Raw genomic sequence first — 19,716 nt, 5'->3', positions numbered from 1 at the left:
CTTTAGAAGAATAGAACCTTTGATTGGTTAAACAAGTCCATAACAGTAGCAAATAACTCTCACACACTAACACACACACCCAACACACACGCTGGCCAAGCTTAAATAGATATGATAGTACTATTAAGTTGATTACCTATATAAACCAACATTGTGTTACTCTCAAACAAAATTTGTCATGAATTCTCTCCGTTTAGAAACCCTTTTTGGCATATGAAAAAATAAAAATAAAAGATAGAACAAAAAATGACACTGAATACACGTGACTTCCGCAAAGAAAAAACTCATAACGGTGTTGCACAAAATCCTTTTGTAAGACTTAACAAGACAGTACCTGTCTTGTTAAAGCATAGCAATATAACCATTCCACAAGCCAGAGAAGGAGATACAAGTATATTGCTAAACCATTCACTTAGTGCTTAACTTCGTAGCTTCATCTGCTGCAACTACATAAATTGTGTTTATAGTGTGTATAGTGTGTAATTGCGTTTACTTTAGATACGTATGGAACTGTATACAACACTACTTACATGCAATGACTTGTTTTTAACAAAACTGAGTCGTTTGTTTCAGTGTTGTTGTTGATTGACACAGCCAACAAAAGGATCAACAACACTCTATCATCAACAATCTCCATCATTAAACCACACAATGGATACTGCCTCAAATATATAAATCTACTCCTTCAACAATTGTTTAGCCAAGCCAACGACAGAATCAGTCAAAGTATAATACTTGTCAAATGCCAAAATCTCTTTACTCCTTTTCAAATTGGGTTCAACAAATTTGGATTCAGAAATTGGTTCGACATCAGGCAACTTATCCTTCAATTGAGGGAAATGCAGTTTCAAGATATTGACAGCATTAGCATTGGTGAATTTATACGCTTCAACAAGAATCCTCTGTCCACTGGCTTTGGGGGTTTTAATCACTGATACATGTGCTTTTGCCACGTCTCTTACATCAACGGCACCAGCAGCTAATGGAGCAACTTCATCGTCCTTTTTCAACTTGAGTAAATTGGCAATGATGTTGGTTGTTGTTGGTAAATAACCACCATTGTCTAAACTTATTTCATTGGCAAATTGTACTGGTCCAAGGGTCATCCCAGGGTTGATTGAAACCAAATCAAAATTGGTCTTGTGGTCCTTAACAAACTTCCATGCCAATTCTTCACTAGTCTTTTTGGCCACCATGTATGCCATTTGTGCATTGGCAAATCCAGCCTCATAAGGTAATGGACTCCAATCATCATCGCCATATTGTGCATCATAACTAAATACCTTTTCCGGTCCAATATGTGTTCCTGATGATGAAGTCAATATAACTCGTTTAATCTGCTTACCATGATGTTTAATCGATTCCAAGGTATTTTCAACAATAGCGTTGGTCTTTTGTATAATCTCCTTTTCGACTTCCTTGGCAGTGAAATCAGTCACCGCGGCACCAGCAATGAAAGTCGTGGCTTCTTGATGTTGTCTCAATACGAAATCAATAGAATTGGGCTTATCCAACTGATCAACCGCCTCAATTTGTAAATTTGGATGATGAAATTGTTTAATCAATTCCATTCCTCGTGGTTGTGAACGAACAATGGCGATAACTTTATACCCTTGGTGTAATAATTCGGCAATTATATGTTGGCCAATGTATCCGGTCCCACCGGTAATAATAACTGTTTCAGATGGTTCAGAAGATGATGACATTTTGCCTCTTGTTGTTGTAGTGGTTGTTAAATATGTAAAATGTGCAATGGAAAGAGGCACTATTCCCTTTGACTATTTATATCAAACCCTTTTTTTTTCGTTCGGCATTTCTATTTTTTTCTCTTCTTTTTTTGTATTCCCATTGCATAAATATTGGATTTCGCCTAATGGAAACCCGCCTGGAATTTCAAAATTATTGGCGTATGTGTGTGGGGGGATGGGATGCATCTCTTCTTATTTTTGTTCTTTTTTTTTGTTTGTGGAAATTATGTCAATATATTTTGTCGTTTGATCCTCGGAGAATTGCGTGCTAAGAAAAACTGACCCCAACACTAAACGGCTTTGACATGGGGGGTGGTCGTGTTGATGCATTGGAGGGGACAAACTGAACAAATCACATAGCTCAACACTTGTAAGTGTATACAAATTGACGGAGAAATGAAAGGAGGTTTCCCCAAGAATCTTTAGTCGAAAATGTCACGATGATTTCCCCTCTTTATGAAACGTAAAAGATATTCAACACATCTGTTCAAGATTTTGACTAAGGGGGTACAAAACTTGCCTCTTACAGTTGGATATGCTAATTGCAGCCAGTTTTGCAACCTTCCTCAAAAGACCAATGTCGTACACAGATAATTAGTGACATTCACTTTTTTGAGACACTAATTTATGCTGCTACTGACCACAAAGTAATCTTTTAGTAAGGCTTATTAATCTTTGGTTACTCAGTTTAGTAATGATTTGCAAATCAATCATGCCATAGATGCCACTTGATATGCCTATATAAAATGCAATTCAAGCCATCACTTCAAATCCAACTTAGCTTATTTCCCATCGTTTTAACAACCATACAAGGAACAATCTGCTTTGCTCCATGAAGTTTTGGTTAACTTCAATCACCACAGTTTTAACATCGGTATTAATATACTTCTTCTTTTACAACACTAACAACACCACCACCACGACTCAATCACCACGATCACCACCACCACAACCTCCATCAAACAACATGTCCACTATTTCTAAATTTATCAAACATCAAGGCCCAGTCTTACCGTCGTACTTTTTTTCCCATGGTGGGCCTACATTCATGTATGAAAATGATTCATTTGGTAATAAAGGCGCTTGGAATAAAGTCCGCACTATTGGGCAACAAATTAAATCATTATCACCTGGTGAAAAGCCCGATTATATCATTGTTGTCAGTGCCCATTGGCAAAGTGACGCTCCCAACACAATTGAAATTGGCACCACTTGGACAAACAATGGCAATGGCGAGAACCCCTTGGTTTATGATTTTTATGGATTTCCTAAACACATGTATGCTGAGGAATTCCACAGTTGTAATAATGCTGCTGTAGCCAATGCCATCAAGTCGAAATTGGACGAGTCGGGATTCAATGCTGAATTAACTGAACGTGGGATAGACCATGGCGTATGGGTCCCGTTCAAAGTTGCATTCAGCGGATACAATACGTTAACTGAGCCACAACCCGATTATAAAGAGAAACGAGAGTTGGATTTACCTGATATTTCCATTATACAAGTGTCATTAACTTCCAATGATAGTGACTTCAACTCTCACTACAAATTGGGCCAAACACTAGACTTTTTCCGACATCATCAAATCTGGGATGAATCTCGTCAAAAATATCTTAAAGGCTTGGTTGTGTGCTCAGGAATGTCAGTTCACAACTTGCGTGATTTAGGATTTGCCATGCATTATATGGAAAGAAATCCCACAGCTAAAGCATTGCCATATGTAAAACCATTTAACGATTTAGTGAAACTGATTGTTGAAACTAATGATTCGAAAAGTACAATTACTAGATTATCACAATTGAATGATTTGCAAAAGAACCCATTGCTAAGAAAAGCCCATCCTTCATTGGAACATTTCTTACCTTTGGTTGTTGCTTGTGGAATTGCCAATGATTCCAATCAAAATATTAAAGAGATTTACAATGATGAGTTGGGTAGTTTAGGATGGGGAATTTACCAAGTAGGTAACACTATCGAGTCTAAAATGTAAAGAGCAAGTGGTGTTAAACCACCAATTTTGAATTGTTTAAAACGTTTTGAGCTATTTATCACTAATATACATAACACTTCATTCATTTAATCACACTCCTCCTCTCTTTGTCTTTGGTTGTCAGTATACGCGCCCACTTTCACTTCTATCCAGGTGCAAATGCTGTGCTACTTTAAACCACCAGCCATCCACATATTATTCAATAACCCCTTTCTTTTTTCATCTTTTCAACACTTCATTCAAAGCCTCAGCCACTTGTCCTTCATTCAACCCTTCCAAATTCTTTCTGACTTCTTCACCCCTTTCAAACCTAGCTGTTAAACTTGGAGGTATACCGTAACTTTCCCTAATTAATATTGGTAATTTATATTCAGTTTGTTGCTTCAAGGTTGAGTAGTTTGTAGTGAGAAATTTACGCAATGGTATTGACGCTTCACCTGTTTGTGATAGGTGGAATCTTAATTCTTTTAATGCTGTTGGGATGACAAATTTAGACATGCTGAGGTGGTGTGGTTGTTGTTGTATACTTCTCTATATTAGTGAAAACAATTTTTTTCTTCCTTTCTCTCTCTCTTTAGTAACTTGATTTACTCGGAATATGACTGGTAGAGTTTTTTTTCACGAGTCGTGCAAAATTCAAATTGCAAAACTTGAGTAACGTAAACCTTTGTACCCTACATTAATTCTATTTATATAACAGGACACATCTTCTTACCTTTGAGCGACGCTTTAAGTGCCGTCTACTGAGTAAATATGTCTACGAATTGACTCAACTGATACAGCATGTGCAAAGAAAATCACCAACTACTCTAATCATACCACATCTTAATCAATTCTTCACTAACGGCAGATGGCGTCAATACACCCAAGTCTGTAATCAACGCCGTAATATAGTCATGAGGAGTGAAATCAACAATATGTTTGTCTAAAAATATATCTCCATGGCTATTGAAATACTCTTTGTATCGTTCATTTTCATCCGTCAGTTCATTCAACGACGCAATATAGTTCATGTTGGGTAAATCATTAGGAGCCAACGGAAACATCCTGACAAATTTATGCGATTCAGTAACGACATAAAACGGTTTGTTATTAACCTTGGCTAAACATCCGATTTGATAAGTACCAATATGATTTATGATTCCACCACTCTCGGCCACCCCTTCAGCTCCCACAATGATTTTATCCACATTATGCAAGACATACCCCACAGCATTGTCTACAATCACTTCACATGGGATATCTGCCTCCCGCAATTTCTCCGCCATAACATACCCATTCCCCGTTGGTCTCGATTCAGTCACCAAGACTTTAAACCTCGTTAGTTGTTCTTGTTTTGCCTTGAGCAACAATGTGTAGACAACACGGGAAAAACTATGAACAAGAATAATATCATCATCTTTAATAAAAGGTAATCCGTACTCGGCCAGCTTCTCTCTAGAAATCTTGGCTCTTTGCACAAACAACTCTCCATTTTCAATCAAATTCTGCAGAAACGATTCCCAATCACTATATATATTGGTGTTTCTCAAAATGAATCTCAAGAATAAGTCACATCCAGCGGAGAGGGAGATATTATTCGGTATAGATGATTTTAACAAGTCAATGTTTCTCGAAACGAGATTGATCAATTCTGATGATGTTGATGGTTTGTTTAGCCGTAACATTTCGACAAGACTTTCAATTGCCGCTATAGGCATGGTTAATTCTTTGTCATCTTCTAGTATTTTCAAATATGTAGCTTTGATATCGAATGGATCGGCTGAAGTCATAGTTTTAAACGTTGTTGGTTGAAGGCAACAAAGGAGCTTGATACTTTTTTTTTTCTTTTTCTTCCTCTTCGTCTTTTGAATTTCTCTTGTACACAAAGTTGAAAAATTTCCTGTGATGATCTCTACTCTTTTAAACACCAAACATCATGAGCCAGTTATTCGTTGACGATGATGATATGGCTGAAGATAGAAAAGGCTACAGACCATCAACAACTACAATAAAGGAGGAGAACGACGAAGATGAGATTATGGCATACGAGACACGACAGGGATCCGCAGACAACCAAACTGAGCCATCATCCGCTGAAGACGACGATGATCCAATCATAGAATCTATTCCATTGGTCATGAACCAAGTTCCCACACCAGAGTTGCAATCTATACACCTTTTACAATACCCAGGAAGACCCAAATCTCGTCCACTTTCAAACACCCCAGTTTCCGCATCAATAAAACCGGATTCACATTACCTCAATTTGAAACTACCCATTGATCCAACGAAATTCTTCAATCTACGTAAAATTGAAGACTGGGGAGAGTCTATTGACAAGCAATCCATTTCTGGAGTATTGGATCCAGTCGAACAAGGGATTTACGCTGGTAAAGTTGTAAATGATGGTATTGAACGTAAAGTTGTGCTAACCCCTATTGACTCGACGGCTCAGCTACGTACTTCGTTCAAATACATTGACAATTTAGATAAAGAAACATTACAACAACGCAAGTTGGAAGCTCAGCAAGAGAGACATCAAGAAAGAGCAAATGTACAAATCTTGCAAACTGCCGCTAAACATTCGACTCAAAATCAAGATACCCATAGTCATTCTTTGGGAGATTCGTTAAAGTCGGTGAAAAAATTTGACGAAGAGGAATGGAAGTACTTGTCTTGGAAGACCGGTGGTCACGAAGATACCCTGGTGGAGAGTTTGAAACTTCAGTTGAAAGACGGAGCCGATGGCATTCAATTGAAGAACCAAACAACTTACGATGCATTTATAGATCACTTGTATAGTTAGAGAGTATAATAACTGTACACAAACCCTTCCTTCAGTAGTTAAACTCATTGCTAGACTTGACTGCCAATTTTGCCATTCTCAACATCTTCTTTCTCGGATCCTCCTTTTTCATCTTCTTTGACTGGCCATCAATACCATCAAGGTGTTTATCACTATTCTTTCCCGACTTCTTACCCAAATTCTTTGGGGTTTCTCTCAAACCAAAGCTTTTCGCCAAGTGGCCCAAATGCAATAGCTTAACGTTGAAAAAGTTACGCTCCAGCGATAAATGGGTAGCGTATGCTCTAATATGTGATGTGAATGCAAGGCTTGCCTTGGATAATGCAGCTGAATCCTCCAAGAGCCACCTCTCTATTTCCAAATGCCATGTAGTGGCATGAATATCCCAGTTACCGAGCTTATCATGTTTATTCTTACTAGTCGTGTTCTTTTCTGCAAATGCTTCTTGTAAAATTTTTTCGTAATTGACAATGTGCAAGTTTGCTTCACGTGGATGCACCACTTTTAATTTAGCGTCAATATAACCTTCTTCCAAACCAGGCAACAAGAATAATGCAGCTTCACCTTTGTTACCCACTCTTGCCGATCTTCCAATTCGATGCAAATGATCATCAATCGTGAACGGAGCATCGTATTCAATGACATTTGCAATGTTTGGCAAATCTAATCCTCTTGATGCCACATCAGTACAGAAGAGGACCTTGTGGGGGAACCTCGCATCATCTTTTATAAATTGCTGCAAGATAGTAGTTCTTGTTTGTTGGGATAACGATCCGTGGAGTTTGTAAACCATAGTATTGCTGTGAATTATCGGCGCTGTCAACTCAGAATCATCAGCATCGTTTTCATCAGCACTATCCTCAGGTGAAACCAATACAGTTTTGACTTCTCCAGTTTCATTGTCCTTCACTTTCTTGAGCTTTTTCCCATCTCTTGTAAACACGTCATAGTGATAATTGACAGAATCGGAACACGAATAGAAAACCATGCTTCTAGATGGTGCATTATTCTGTTCAATTTTATTGGCAATGTTAACAAGGCACGCATCGAGAGTTACTAATCTCAACTTAGGCGGTACAATCAAAACATCTTGAATCAACTGGTCTGGTGCAAATGATTCATGGTCATGTGAGTTACCCGTGACCTCTCCATCAACGTTGTTGTCATCATCATCATCAAATAAGATGGTTCCCTCTACCTCTCTATCCACAGAAATCATCTCAGGGTCTTGTAATATTATGCTTCCCAATTGTTTTACATTGTTTTGCAATGTAGCAGAACACAACATATTTATCCTTCTTGTAGGCAATCCTTGCCATTCATCAACAGTTTCGGCAATTTTCGAGCACAGATCAATAATTCTCGTAATCTTGGAAATAGTCTCTTCAAACCCCAATTCCACCAATTTATCACCTTCATCAAGAACCAAATACCGCAACTGACTGATATCCAACGACTTTGTGTTCTCCAAGTGATCGGCTAGTCGACCTGGTGTGGCCACCAAGATGTTGACTCCTTTCCTCAATCGAGCTTTTTCACTTTTCTTCTTTTCTCCCCCAATAACAATTCCAGGTACCAAAGTATGATAGCATCGGGTCAAGCTTTCCAAGACTGAGTAAATTTGATTAGCAAGCTCCCTCGTGGGAGTCAAGATAATTGCAAACACCCCCGAATCTCTGGTGATTTTGCGCTTATTTTCCATCATTAATTTATGAAATATGGGTAATATGAAAGCCATTGTTTTACCAGATCCCGTCTGTGCCTTCACAAATAAGTCGCGCTGTGTGGTTAAAAGGTTAGGTATTACTAGCTTTTGAATCTTTGTTGGGTACTTGAAACGCTGATGATCAGTAAGATGCGTTGATAGTTTTTCGTTGATACCAAGTCCGGTGAATGTAGTTGCACCTTTGATAGGGGCATTCGATGGCAAATACGTTACTTCCTTCTCCTCGGGTTTTGCTTCAGTTGTGGCTTGTAATGCAGTTTCATTATTGGTGAATAACGATGACACGTATGAGTTATTCTTTCCACCCGATTGTCCCTTTGTTTCGGAAAATTTTGCCCTCTTGAACTCACTAGGTGCAGATTCTTTAATTTTCAGCTCTGTATCTCCATCCAGTTTTCGTTTTTGTAATCGTGGTTTAGTAATCTCTACGCTGTTGACACCCCTGACTTTTTTCTCCTTGGTTCTTCCTTGTAGCGATAATTGCAACTTCCTACGATCTTTCCATCGACCGCCTTTTATTTTGAGGGATTTGGTGGCTGGTGCAGTACTGTTATTACTTGAGTCTGGTACCGCAAAGTTTAGCAATAAGCCGTCGTCGTCACTCATTGTTGTAATTGGTCTTTTATAGAGGAAAATGTTGCATAAACTTCAGATCTTCACGCATCTCATCGGAAAGATAATTTCTGGAGATTTACTGCAAAGCTACCAACTGGTTTCAACTCAACTATAGAAGTACCAAGATGGTCGAAATTAAAAACCTCTATACACATAGTTCTACTAACTACTATGTTCCTTTCTGTATCCTTCAATTTGCCATAAACCATGATTTTCTCCCAAGACAAACCCAATTGTCTTTTTTTCGTAGTAATCGTGAGCAAGCTGCAAATTATCGATAATATCATCCAACAAGATTGCTTTTCCAACAGCAATTCCATCACCCAAACCAGGATGATGTACATTGACAATATGCAAATGAAAATGATAGTAGCTGGGATGGTAATGTACAAATACTTTCAACTGATCTGGATCAATACCAAATGTTTCATTCGTCACAGTTTTGATCTTGTCCTGAACTTTCCTCAACCACTCCGCATGGGAACCATTCAAGTCTCGTACTGATGATAAGTCTACTCGGTTGACAATACAGCACAAGTACAAGTTCTCCAAATTAACATTATCCCATTTCATATCTGGTAGCAAAACAAAGCCCTCATCACTTTTATCGTGGTAAATGACCGATTCCAGCTCCTTACCGTGGAACAATATGTTGTACACCCATTGGATCCTGTCACCCTTCATGGTTCCTATGTACGGAACCACGTACTTTTGATACATTTCAGGGGTCTCTCTGATATAATGTAGCTTTTGACTGGTATATTTTCTTACGTGAGTCTCAGTAGCAGGGTAAATCAAGTTGATTTTGGCTGCAGGTAGCTGCTCCAAATCTTGGTATAATAAAGCCGTCCCCCAGCTGTAAACATCATTGGAATTGATGGTTGATATGCGCTCTATTAAATGGGAGGTATTATTATGTGAGTTTAGGGTTTCAACATTGAAAGCTGATTTTTCAATAATGACTATGGCATACTCATTCAGAATTCTTCCAAGAAGAGCAATGGTCTTCGCCTGAGTGTCAGATTTAAGTAATCTCTCAAATTGGAACTGTTTGATTAACGCGTTTAAATCACTCATTGGTGGTAAAAACCAGGCTAGTGTGTCAACGTTATTTACAAGAGGAATTTTTCGCGGTGATAAATTGTGCTCTATGTGCCCTACACACTCTCCTATAAACTCTCGTCATCCTCGCCCTCATTCATATCAATGCATATCCAGCTCGGCCATGCAATTTCATCTCTCAAGATTCCTCGTAGCTGCTCCATCAAAAATTTCTCTACTTTACCAACATTCCTCAAAACGTTATTCTCGACTTCTCCAATTTCACTCTCAATCTTAATTTTCTTTACAATGTCAATACGTTCTTTGTTATGAGGGTCATGGAAGAAGTAATCAACAATATTTCCTCCGGGCGTTGAAGCAGCTGATCCAAGGCCGCCGACATCGAAATCATCATTCACATCACACAAGAATGATAGATATACCGAATTCTTGAGATATGCTATTGTTGCTATGGAATGGATCACCACGTCAGTCACATGAAGTTTAATTGGTAGTGAAATGAATTTGGGTGACGGATAATTTACAAGTAAGGTGACCAACAAATCAATGTGCATGTTTCCTTTGTAATTGATCTCGACAATGAATTGTATGTCATTCACTCCGGCATTGGGTTGACTTTTGGATTCCGATTTGCTTGTAAATTTGGGGATAACCCTGGAAGATAAAGTATTAGGGTTTAGTATATGTGTTGGTGTTTCGGTACCGGTTCCAGGAGCGGTAGTATTGGCTGGGCCAAGAATACCGCTCATTCCGTATGGATGCAAGACTGATTGAAAGGAATCTTTAGACCTATTGAGAGCAGGAGGTCGAATAGTTGTTGATTCTGATGACGTCACTGTATGCTTTAGTTTGGGGTTCTGAACATTTCTTGCCTCAGATTCATCAAGCGTTGACACATTTTCAGCAATTGATGACAATTTGTATTCCGAATTGTCATCTTCTTCATCCTCCTCCTCCTCATCGTCATCTTCGGAGTCATCATCGTCGTTGCCTTCACCTTCCCTTTGCTCACTCCTTGCAAAGCCTGATTCTTCTTCTTGCTTCATTCCATCATCGTCCTCACCACTGTAGAATTCGGGGAAAGGATCGCCAATATGTCGTATTGTAATCTCTGGTGCAATATCACCTAGGCTAAATTTTACAACCTGTAAGTTGGAGATATAAGATGGTAAGGTCAAGTTCTGAAGTTGCTCATGAAGAAAGTCTTTAATGGAGTTGTTGATTTCCACGTCGTTTCGTAGTTTATCCCAATTGATGTCGAATGACATTGCCCATGTTGTGTCTGAATACAGATGTGGTGGTTTTTTGCTGCGACGTTGTTTAATGCGCTACCGCAGTTGAGAGCTGAAACAAATACAGTTACACATCTGTACACATAGCAAATCCACAACTGTGGAATGTTTCTTATATAATATCAGCTAGCGCTTGCTCCAAACAAAACAAATCAAAATAGTCGGTATTTTCGATTTTTGGAACCTCAATACATTCAATACCACGTGAGTTCAATAAACCTACATCTACTTCAATTTTCAGATCTGACATGTAAATCAAGTGTGTAACCACTTTATTCCACGAAATCTGTCCCAATTCGACGTTTTGGTTTCTCAAGGAATATTCCGTTGACTCAACAATCACCTTTACGAAATCATAAGCAGTCATACCAAATGTCTCCCTATCAAGACATCCATTCAATAGTAAGATTTTGTTTTTACACTTGCCTGTGGCAATTGCTTTGCCTACCCCTTTCAATACCAAGACAGGAACTATGCTTGTCATCAAAGAGCCAATCGAATATATCAAAGTATCGCTATTGGTTATAGTTGAGGAGACTCGTCCATTGGCGATGGGGCAAATTTCTTCACCATAAGGAGAGACGTAGAATATCCTCTTGATTGGAGATAACAAGGGCTCTATACTTTCCAGTTTACTGAAATGCAACTGTGACTTTTTCAACTCGGGATGTGTATATTGTGGGACGTTTCCAGACTCCTCTTCTTCCGAATCTGAAAATGTCGACACATTTGACTCTATACTTGTTCTTCGCTGATGATACTGTTTGCTGATTTCTACTTCATTGATGGGCACTTCGGCCTCTGTAAAGTAGTTTGTTCTCAGCGCATCATCGGAAGGCGTCGGTGGACGCGTTTTGTGTATAGGAGGAGGGTATTCCTGCGATGTTGATGGGTGCGATATCTGCGATTGCCCAGTTATGATCAACCCATTCTCCAACAACGCACTAATGTGGTATGTGAAGTTCGTGTTTATGCAAGGTAAAACTTGAATGTTGGAGTTGATATCAGTCAATTTACAAAAAAGTTCAATCGACGAGTCCAACGATCCAATGAATAAGCGAACACCGGTCAAAAACATATTCCCCACACTTGCCAACTCGTACCTAAACTGCCTCTTTGTTGATTGATGTATTCTTGACCTTTTCAATAATTCGACATGGAGATGCACAAAAAAGCTTCGGAATATCTCCTTTGTGCTTGAACTTATTGGAGTCCACAACTCATGCGTCCCTTCTACTATCTCATTCCATTGCTGCTTAGCAACTGGTGGATCCAGAGATAGTCTGAACATGAGCAATTCTTTAACATGCTTCTGATGTTCTGGAATCAATCGTGTTAATCTAGATCTGATATCACCTATTGCCGGGCCCCCAATGACTCGAATCAATTCTGACGTGGAGCCTCCATTATCAGATATAGGCAATATGTATGATGTCTTGTTGCTCTTGGACAAGTTTGAAAATAAAGGTGTTAGCTCATTAGTGGCTGTGCCACCTGATATCACTGTGATCTTGGGCATAACACTTGCAAGTCAAAGGTTCATTTTATCGTTGACTTTTGTTGTTTACGTGTTGTAAAACTCCGCGACAACACAAAATAGACGCCGCGCATTGGAACAAAGTTGCATGGATGCAAAATTCGAGCTACCGATGAAGAACTGTTTTGCTCAGAGCTTGGAAAATGCTTACCAGCAAACCAAGCTTTAAGCTGTATGTGACGATACCGTATGCCACCAAGTGAGTAGCTACTCCCAAAATGGAGTTCTTTTGCAACCATTTCTCCAGTAGTTTGCTTTGCAATTGCTACAACTGTGTTCAATTGAAAGCTGTAAACGATTCGCCATCATCCAGATTGTTCATACCCCGTAACCCAATATACTAGGACCTAGCATACGATGACTGTATTTTCGTTGTAGCAATTTCACCGACCTCATCCTTACCTGGTCTGAAATTTACGCAGAGACTATGAAAAATTTTAGGCTATTTCAATGAGTTTTGCCAGTACACTACCAAGAAAATTTTTTTTTTCCAATTGAATGCCATAGTAAAAATTAGTCCAAAAATTTTTCACTTTTTTCCCTTCTCCCTTTTCTTCATCACATCTCCACCAATACATATATATACATAATGTCTGATCAAGAAGTTTTAGTTTTGAGAGGTACCTTAGAAGGTCACAACGGTTGGGTCACTTCATTGGCCACTACCCCAGTCCACCCAGACTTGTTGTTGTCTGGTTCAAGAGACAAGACCTTGATTAAGTGGAAATTGACTGGTGGTGAAGACAACCAATACGGTGTCCCACAAAAGTCATTCACTGGTCACTCACACATTGTTCAAGATGTCACTATCAGTTCCGATGGTGCTTACGCTTTGTCTGCTTCTTGGGACAAAACTTTGAGATTGTGGGATTTGGAATCTGGTAAAACCACCAGATTCGTTGGTCACAAAGGTGATGTCTTGTCAGTCTCAATTGCCAAGAACTCCAGACAAATTGTCTCTGCCTCAAGAGACAAGACCGTTAAGGTTTGGAACACCATTGGTGAATGTATGGCTACTTTGACCGGCCACAACGACTGGGTCTCAGCTGTCAGAATCTCACCATCTGGTAACAACTCATTGGTCATCTCAGCCTCATGGGATAAGACCGTTAAGGTATGTTTTATCTTGTTCAGCCTACATACAAGTTTGATTTCAAGTGATGATTATTCCATATTTGCTACTTCAGACGTTGCGCAAGCTTCGAATGAGACATATTTTTATCACCAAGATCTCTGATTGAAATCACACTGTTTCTTTTCCTCTTTTTTTCGATTTGGAATTTGTTTTACTAACACCATCTATAGTCTTGGGATTTGACCGACTACTCCACCAACGCTGACTTCATTGGTCACACCGGTTACATTTCATGCATCACTTTGTCTCCAGATGGATCATTGTGTGCTTCTGCTGGTAAAGACGGTGTCATCATCTTGTGGGACTTGAACTCAAACAAGACTTTGTACACCTTGGATGCCAAGGCTGAAGTTCACGCTTTGGCTTTCTCTCCAAACAGATACTGGTTGGCTGCTGCTACCACTACTGGTATCAAGATCTTCAAATTGCAAGAAAGATCATTGTTGGATGAATTGAAACCAGAATTCGCTATTGGTGCTAACGCTAAAGACCCAGAAGCTATCTCATTGGCCTGGTCTGCTGATGGTCAAAACTTGTTTGCCGGTTACACTGACAACCTCATCAGAGTCTGGCAAGTTATGACTCCATCTGCTTAAATAGGAGTTGGATGTCGTAAAGTAGAGAGTAAAAGGGAATTTGTATAATGTCGTTTATAATATACACTTGGTTTAAGGGTTGTTTTTTTTTTTTTACTCTATAAGATAAATCTTACCACTAGCGCTCCCTCCTACTGCCCAGTTTTGTGTGGGGTGTAGAGTACAGACGGCAGGTACAGCACCAATTTGATCATTCAAGTGAGCCAAGATATTACCTTTTTGATCATATACGTCCATACCACGATTCATATTGGCTATAATAAACTTTTGCATGCCATCCTGTGGGTTTTCTTGCCACCTTGACTTCAAGATAGAGACCCATCTTCCTGTTTGACAGTTGTGTCTTATCTTATTCATTGGGTGAAGATTATTTGGCAATATAATTTCATTGTCATTGCTGTGTTTGCCAGCTTTAAAGTTGGGCATGAAGTTGGATTCCCAGTCGGTAATTATAGGATCCTCGTTATAATTGAATATACAAATTTGGTCATCATAACCATTACAAACCAAATGATTGTTAATGTTCCAGTCAACGCAGGAAACAGATAAACGTGAAGTGTAGTTCCCATACATGTGAGGGCTTTTTTGGTTCTCAAATTCTGAATATTCCAGTTGTCCAATTTTTCTCAAATCCCAGATTCTCAAGGTTCTGTCTAGTGAAGCGGTTGCGACTTGATAGGAATTATTTGGATTAATAGCGAAGCCACCTATCTTTTTGTCGTGTAATCTAAGGTAGTCCGTATGCTTCTTTGTTTTAGTTCTAATGTCATGTCTGCAAAACAAGCCATCAAGTGTGGTCATGTACAATAAATTTGGATCTTCGCGAACCAAGTTGATATCACTAACCCCCAAGGCCACATCCTGGTCATTCAAGTAAATAACCTCTGAAGTTGTCAATTTGTTGAGATCTAGTGATCTTACACTGCCATCGTATGAAGCCGAATATAATTTCTCCAACTGAGTTGAAGGAGTTAATATTTTTGAAATATTTTTACCATGCGGACGAAAGATGGAGGTAGTTGGTTCCTCTGATGTTGCATCTGGGGCCCAAATTCCCACATTACCATTCGTATCGCCAGCTGCCACAACTCTATCGGTGGTGGATGGGTGGAACATCATTGCAGTGATTCTGTAATGTGCCAATTTAACATCCAATGGATCGAATCTTGGGAAGATTCGCTTAGACTCAAACTCTTTCCTCTTTGAATCAATTGAAATGTCGCTATTTATTCCCTTCTTCTTTATCTCTTCATAAAAATCACCAGCAGAAAACTTTCCACCTAGAGATTGAATTAAGTTCAATGTTTCATTTTCTTGAGAAAGCACATCATCTTCAACCTTTATCCCTGAAGCATCTTGACGTGTATTATTCCTGACCTTATCCTCAAATAGCATGTCACCACTTTTACGATCAGTGATGAGATCAATCAAATGGAAATCCCCAAAGAGTTTAGTCCTCTTCAAGGCTTCATACTCTCTCTTTCGACGCTCTTTCTCCTCTTCCTCCTCTCTGATTCTGGCAGCTTCCTCTGGGTTCTCAAGTTCTGACTGGATTCCAGCTAGACGTCGAGATCTTCTTGAAGGCTCAACCTCTCTCTTGGTCTCTGTTTTTGGCTTGACAACTTTCTTCTTTCTTATGGGTTGTGAAGGTTTTGACTTTTCAATATCACGAGAAATACCATTAGAAAGAGCATCAAGGTCTAATTTCGACAATAGCTCCTTATTTCTCCTTATGTTCTCTTGTCTTTTTTGTTCCAAACTTGAAAGTGCCATTTGATGGAGGTTTGATGTCGAGCTTCTTGGTTAAATATAAGGAAAAGAGAATGGAAGACGCGTTTTGTCAGAGATGTATGCTACCAATTTCATGAAAAGAAATTTGCAACAACGACAAGAAAGAACAAAAGAAATGATAGAATTGTTATGACAGTAAACAGTTTGTTTCTACTTCACAGCATCGGCATACAAATATAGACTTCCACATACAACGACAGGTGAACCGATGTCTCTATTACCCTTCAAGTAGCGAAATACATCGCCGATAAAAGCATTCTCCGATACAATTTTGACTTGGCAATACAATTTTGCCACTTCACTAATTCTCTCAACCGGTTCACAGTTTATCCACGGCATTTGGTCGGGTTGGTGAAATAAGGTTGGTATGACTGTATCATTTTTCCGAACAATATGCTTCAATATACTGCCCAACTTTTTACCCTTAGTCATACCCACAATAAAGGTGATATTCTGGTTGGGAAAACTGGCTCTTATATACTTCCCAAGCTCTATAGCAGCATCTTCGTTATGCGCACCATCGATCAAAACTTCCCCCACGCCAGGAATGTTTAAAGACTCCAATCTTCCTGGCCAGTAGGTGTTTTCAATGCCAGTTACAATTAGGTCTCTTGAAAAAGTATAGAATCGACGAAGTGATGCAAGAATTCGTAGTGCAAGTGCAAGGTTGCTCAACTGATACTCGCCTTTCAAGGGACTGAACTTTATTAATCCTTGATCACTTTCATTCGGCACCACAACAGTAAGCTCACATGGAATGGACTCCGCTTTGGCTATGATCACACGCAAAGCTTCTTCTCTATTCAGCCCGTCGACAAAGCATGGGATGCCCGACTTCAAGATTCCTGCTTTTTCTTGTGCAATTTGCTCGAATGAATTCCCCAATAAGCCCTCGTGATCCATTCCTATCTTTGTAATTCCAGTTGCAACTACACCTCCTCCACCATTAAACGCCTGTAGCACATTTGTAGCATCTAGACGTCCTCCTACTCCAACTTCAATTAGCGCCATCTCAACTTTCTCCAACTCGAATATTTTAAATGCTGTCACAGTCAAAATCTCAAACTCGGTGCATTTTAGTTTCAATTCATGGTCTTTTTGCAAAACTATTTTGTTCACCACGTCAAACTTTGATCTCGGGTAAGTTTTGTTGTCAATTGTTAGGCAGTCATTTATTTCAACCATGTGTGGAGATGTGAACTTGCCGTTACGTAGTCGATGTTGAGTTAATATGGATGACATATAGGCCAAAGTGGACCCTTTCCCATTTGTACCAGCCACATGAATCGACTTGTATTTCAAATGAGGGTTGTTAAAGTGCGATAGTAGTCTCGCAACTCGAGAAAGGCCAAGGTCGATGGGCATTGGGTTTTGGGTTTTGGAAGTAGAAGGGTTTGGCAAGTGATTGATTTTTTTAAAAGGTACGAAAAATTGTCTAAAATCGATCATTTGTGTTTCAACTACGCCGAAAAATGTCCACAGAAGATACACCCGATAACTACATTCAGGAGAGATTAGATGCCTTGTCCGATATAGATTTCAAGATAGTTTCCCTCCTTGAAAACTTTTCTTCCTTTTTTGAAACCTATTCAAATAAAAATAAAGACCAATTTACAAGCGGTACCAAGCAAATTTTCGACACATTAAGCAAAGTGGCGATAGACCTACGAAAGGAAGTAAAACATATGGATGATAACATTGGAGTCTATGACAAGAACAAGGATGGGATTATGATTCTTCCCATAAATGTTGATCAAAAAAATGGTGAACTAGGCAAGCTAAAATTGAATTCGGAATTGAAAGAATTGGCTGCGTTGTTACATGACGGGAAAGATAGTCAAGTTGAGGTCAAAGATGAATCCTTGAACGATAATGGCAAGTCAAAGGAGACTAACGAAGAAAGCAAAGAGAAAGCATCCGAGAGTCGCCCGAAAGATACAGAAGTTCAAGACGTGGAGATGATTAACTAATGACTCCTATATTTCTTCTAAATAACCTTGTTGGATCAATCGTTCAACGTCACTTTTCCTTACATAAAATTGAGAATCTTTTATCAAATTGAAAGAGCCATATTCAGTTGTGACGTCACCACCGTCTTTCAAGCATCTCACGTCGATAAAAATATCCGTTGGCGGTTCCAAATCACTTGTCAAGTCCAAGTATTCACCAAATTTCAGTTTATAATTTGTTATTAGATTTTGATAATTCTTGTAGAAATCTTGCTCAAAGTGGTTCAAATTGTTCAAGTCTAATTGTGTAGTGTAATTGGGAATTGTTTTCGACTGTGGAAGAAGTGCCTTGCTATTTGGAAGGGATGCGGTCCCTGCATTTGTTGTTGCGTCAGTTGATGATGCGGCTGTTTGAGTCACCGACTCTGCTGGATCGATGTTTAACCACGCAAACTCAATGAGCTTGTCACTTCGCAACTTTTCATATGCTAATAAGCATCGCTTATTCCTCCGCATAGATAGATGTGTCACAAACGTTTGGCACTGGTTTATTTTGTAGTCCTCTTCCTGTTGCGTGGAACTGCCTTCTTCTTCATCATCCCTGAGGTTATCACTGATTGTTGACAAATATTCGGCATCTCGGTTCAAATCGTTGATCTCCTTAACAATGTCCTTGACCAAGTCAGCTTGGTAGATGGGAACGCTAGGTAAGTTGGAAAACCTCTTTGCGTCAGCTACTAACTTATTGGCCTGATCTCCGTACATGTTGGCTTCTCTTTGGTGTTTGTTAAAGAGTGATATTCTACACAAATTGGTTTATGTACGCGTCAGTGTCGCTACCAGATGTAATCCAAAGTTTCCAAATTGCAAACTTTAATGTGAAAAGTGTCTAAGCTACCGTTGAAGCTTCATCGTTGTCAAAAGCCTGATACGTGTTAGACGTTTCAATTATATTTTAAATTTAAAACTCCCAAAACTATACTGGGATACTTCGTATAGTTATTTGCAATCATTTCAACACAAACTTTTGGAGAAGATGTTAAAACTTTATAATTGACATGAGAGATAGTAGTGTAAAGAAGTTGCTGAAGCCACTTGCATCTAGACATATAGATTGCAGAGGCTACTGTTATCAAAGAATGCTATTTAGTTATTAATAGATGTGCGCTTTTGTATGTACGTAAATTTTGCAAGTTCACATGCATGCCGCGCCACAGATATCAGAAACCATTTGCTTTATTAATTTAGTCCATCGTTACTCAATACTTCTGTAGAGCTGTAATACTATGCTTGATGATAGTAATTGACCAAGTGTCGTAATGCGGATATCGTATTCATGTTGCAAAGAGTAGCTCCACAATGGAAGTTTGGCCCGCCCGCCTCAAACAACAAGAATATAAAGACTACGCAAAATGAAGCAAAGAGTTCATTTACCTCAAAGGTGTTTGAGCATACAGAAGTGCTTATAATATAATGTAACTAGCTTT

At 39.1% G+C, this 19,716-nt stretch overlaps 14 protein-coding genes across 14 annotated transcripts; 4 read left to right on the top strand and 10 right to left on the bottom strand. All coding sequences in view use genetic code 12, as the record gives it.

Annotated features, from left to right (window-relative positions):
* Positions 1-677: 677 nt before the first annotated feature.
* CANMA_004305 (uncharacterized protein) lies at positions 678-1,706 on the bottom strand (the record flags this gene model as incomplete). Its single annotated transcript, XM_051816569.1, has 1 exon — positions 678-1,706. One exon carries the CDS (start codon positions 1,704-1,706, stop codon positions 678-680), a length of 1,029 nt encoding a protein of 342 aa, XP_051670103.1.
* Positions 1,707-2,580: 874 nt separating this feature from the next.
* CANMA_004304 (uncharacterized protein) lies at positions 2,581-3,738 on the top strand (the record flags this gene model as incomplete). The annotated part of the gene is made up of 1 exon (XM_051816568.1): positions 2,581-3,738. The coding sequence occupies one exon, from the start codon at positions 2,581-2,583 to the stop codon at positions 3,736-3,738; it is 1,158 nt and encodes a 385-aa protein (XP_051670102.1).
* Positions 3,739-3,957: 219 nt separating this feature from the next.
* Positions 3,958-4,236, bottom strand: CANMA_004303 (uncharacterized protein; the record flags this gene model as incomplete). The annotated part of the gene is made up of 1 exon (XM_051816566.1): positions 3,958-4,236. The coding sequence occupies one exon, from the start codon at positions 4,234-4,236 to the stop codon at positions 3,958-3,960; it is 279 nt and encodes a 92-aa protein (XP_051670101.1).
* A 311-nt stretch (positions 4,237-4,547) lies between these two features.
* GCN3 (translation initiation factor eIF2B subunit alpha) lies at positions 4,548-5,510 on the bottom strand (the record flags this gene model as incomplete). The annotated part of the gene is made up of 1 exon (XM_051816565.1): positions 4,548-5,510. One exon carries the CDS (start codon positions 5,508-5,510, stop codon positions 4,548-4,550), a length of 963 nt encoding a protein of 320 aa, XP_051670100.1.
* A 146-nt stretch (positions 5,511-5,656) lies between these two features.
* CANMA_004301 (DNA-directed RNA polymerase III subunit) lies at positions 5,657-6,526 on the top strand (the record flags this gene model as incomplete). The annotated part of the gene is made up of 1 exon (XM_051816564.1): positions 5,657-6,526. The coding sequence occupies one exon, from the start codon at positions 5,657-5,659 to the stop codon at positions 6,524-6,526; it is 870 nt and encodes a 289-aa protein (XP_051670099.1).
* A 31-nt stretch (positions 6,527-6,557) lies between these two features.
* On the bottom strand, positions 6,558-8,858 carry DBP7 (putative ATP-dependent RNA helicase; the record flags this gene model as incomplete). Its single annotated transcript, XM_051816563.1, has 1 exon — positions 6,558-8,858. The coding sequence occupies one exon, from the start codon at positions 8,856-8,858 to the stop codon at positions 6,558-6,560; it is 2,301 nt and encodes a 766-aa protein (XP_051670098.1).
* A 171-nt stretch (positions 8,859-9,029) lies between these two features.
* Positions 9,030-9,944, bottom strand: CANMA_004299 (5'-(N(7)-methyl 5'-triphosphoguanosine)-(mRNA) diphosphatase; the record flags this gene model as incomplete). Its single annotated transcript, XM_051816562.1, has 1 exon — positions 9,030-9,944. One exon carries the CDS (start codon positions 9,942-9,944, stop codon positions 9,030-9,032), a length of 915 nt encoding a protein of 304 aa, XP_051670097.1.
* Positions 9,945-10,036: 92 nt separating this feature from the next.
* On the bottom strand, positions 10,037-11,197 carry CANMA_004298 (ERMES complex subunit; the record flags this gene model as incomplete). The annotated part of the gene is made up of 1 exon (XM_051816561.1): positions 10,037-11,197. One exon carries the CDS (start codon positions 11,195-11,197, stop codon positions 10,037-10,039), a length of 1,161 nt encoding a protein of 386 aa, XP_051670096.1.
* A 136-nt stretch (positions 11,198-11,333) lies between these two features.
* CANMA_004297 (uncharacterized protein) lies at positions 11,334-12,740 on the bottom strand (the record flags this gene model as incomplete). Its single annotated transcript, XM_051816560.1, has 1 exon — positions 11,334-12,740. One exon carries the CDS (start codon positions 12,738-12,740, stop codon positions 11,334-11,336), a length of 1,407 nt encoding a protein of 468 aa, XP_051670095.1.
* A 607-nt stretch (positions 12,741-13,347) lies between these two features.
* Positions 13,348-14,489, top strand: ASC1 (40S ribosomal protein RACK1; the record flags this gene model as incomplete). Its single annotated transcript, XM_051816559.1, has 2 exons — positions 13,348-13,872; positions 14,064-14,489. 2 exons carry the CDS (start codon positions 13,348-13,350, stop codon positions 14,487-14,489), a joined length of 951 nt encoding a protein of 316 aa, XP_051670094.1.
* A 93-nt stretch (positions 14,490-14,582) lies between these two features.
* CANMA_004295 (uncharacterized protein) lies at positions 14,583-16,262 on the bottom strand (the record flags this gene model as incomplete). Its single annotated transcript, XM_051816558.1, has 1 exon — positions 14,583-16,262. The coding sequence occupies one exon, from the start codon at positions 16,260-16,262 to the stop codon at positions 14,583-14,585; it is 1,680 nt and encodes a 559-aa protein (XP_051670093.1).
* A 168-nt stretch (positions 16,263-16,430) lies between these two features.
* On the bottom strand, positions 16,431-17,645 carry CANMA_004294 (dihydrofolate synthase; the record flags this gene model as incomplete). The annotated part of the gene is made up of 1 exon (XM_051816557.1): positions 16,431-17,645. One exon carries the CDS (start codon positions 17,643-17,645, stop codon positions 16,431-16,433), a length of 1,215 nt encoding a protein of 404 aa, XP_051670092.1.
* A 107-nt stretch (positions 17,646-17,752) lies between these two features.
* MED11 (Med11p) lies at positions 17,753-18,250 on the top strand (the record flags this gene model as incomplete). The annotated part of the gene is made up of 1 exon (XM_051816554.1): positions 17,753-18,250. One exon carries the CDS (start codon positions 17,753-17,755, stop codon positions 18,248-18,250), a length of 498 nt encoding a protein of 165 aa, XP_051670091.1.
* Positions 18,251-18,256: 6 nt separating this feature from the next.
* Positions 18,257-18,994, bottom strand: PSF1 (DNA replication protein; the record flags this gene model as incomplete). The annotated part of the gene is made up of 1 exon (XM_051816553.1): positions 18,257-18,994. One exon carries the CDS (start codon positions 18,992-18,994, stop codon positions 18,257-18,259), a length of 738 nt encoding a protein of 245 aa, XP_051670090.1.
* Positions 18,995-19,716: the final 722 nt, after the last annotated feature.

This window comes from Candida margitis (assembly GCF_024628925.1).
Source record: "Candida margitis strain CBS 14175 chromosome Unknown scaffold46, whole genome shotgun sequence".
In the NCBI taxonomy this organism is placed as follows: Eukaryota; Fungi; Ascomycota; class Pichiomycetes; order Serinales; family Debaryomycetaceae; genus Lodderomyces; species Lodderomyces margitis.
Note: the sequence above shows the minus strand (reverse complement) of the source record. Positions and strands in the feature narration are given on the sequence as shown.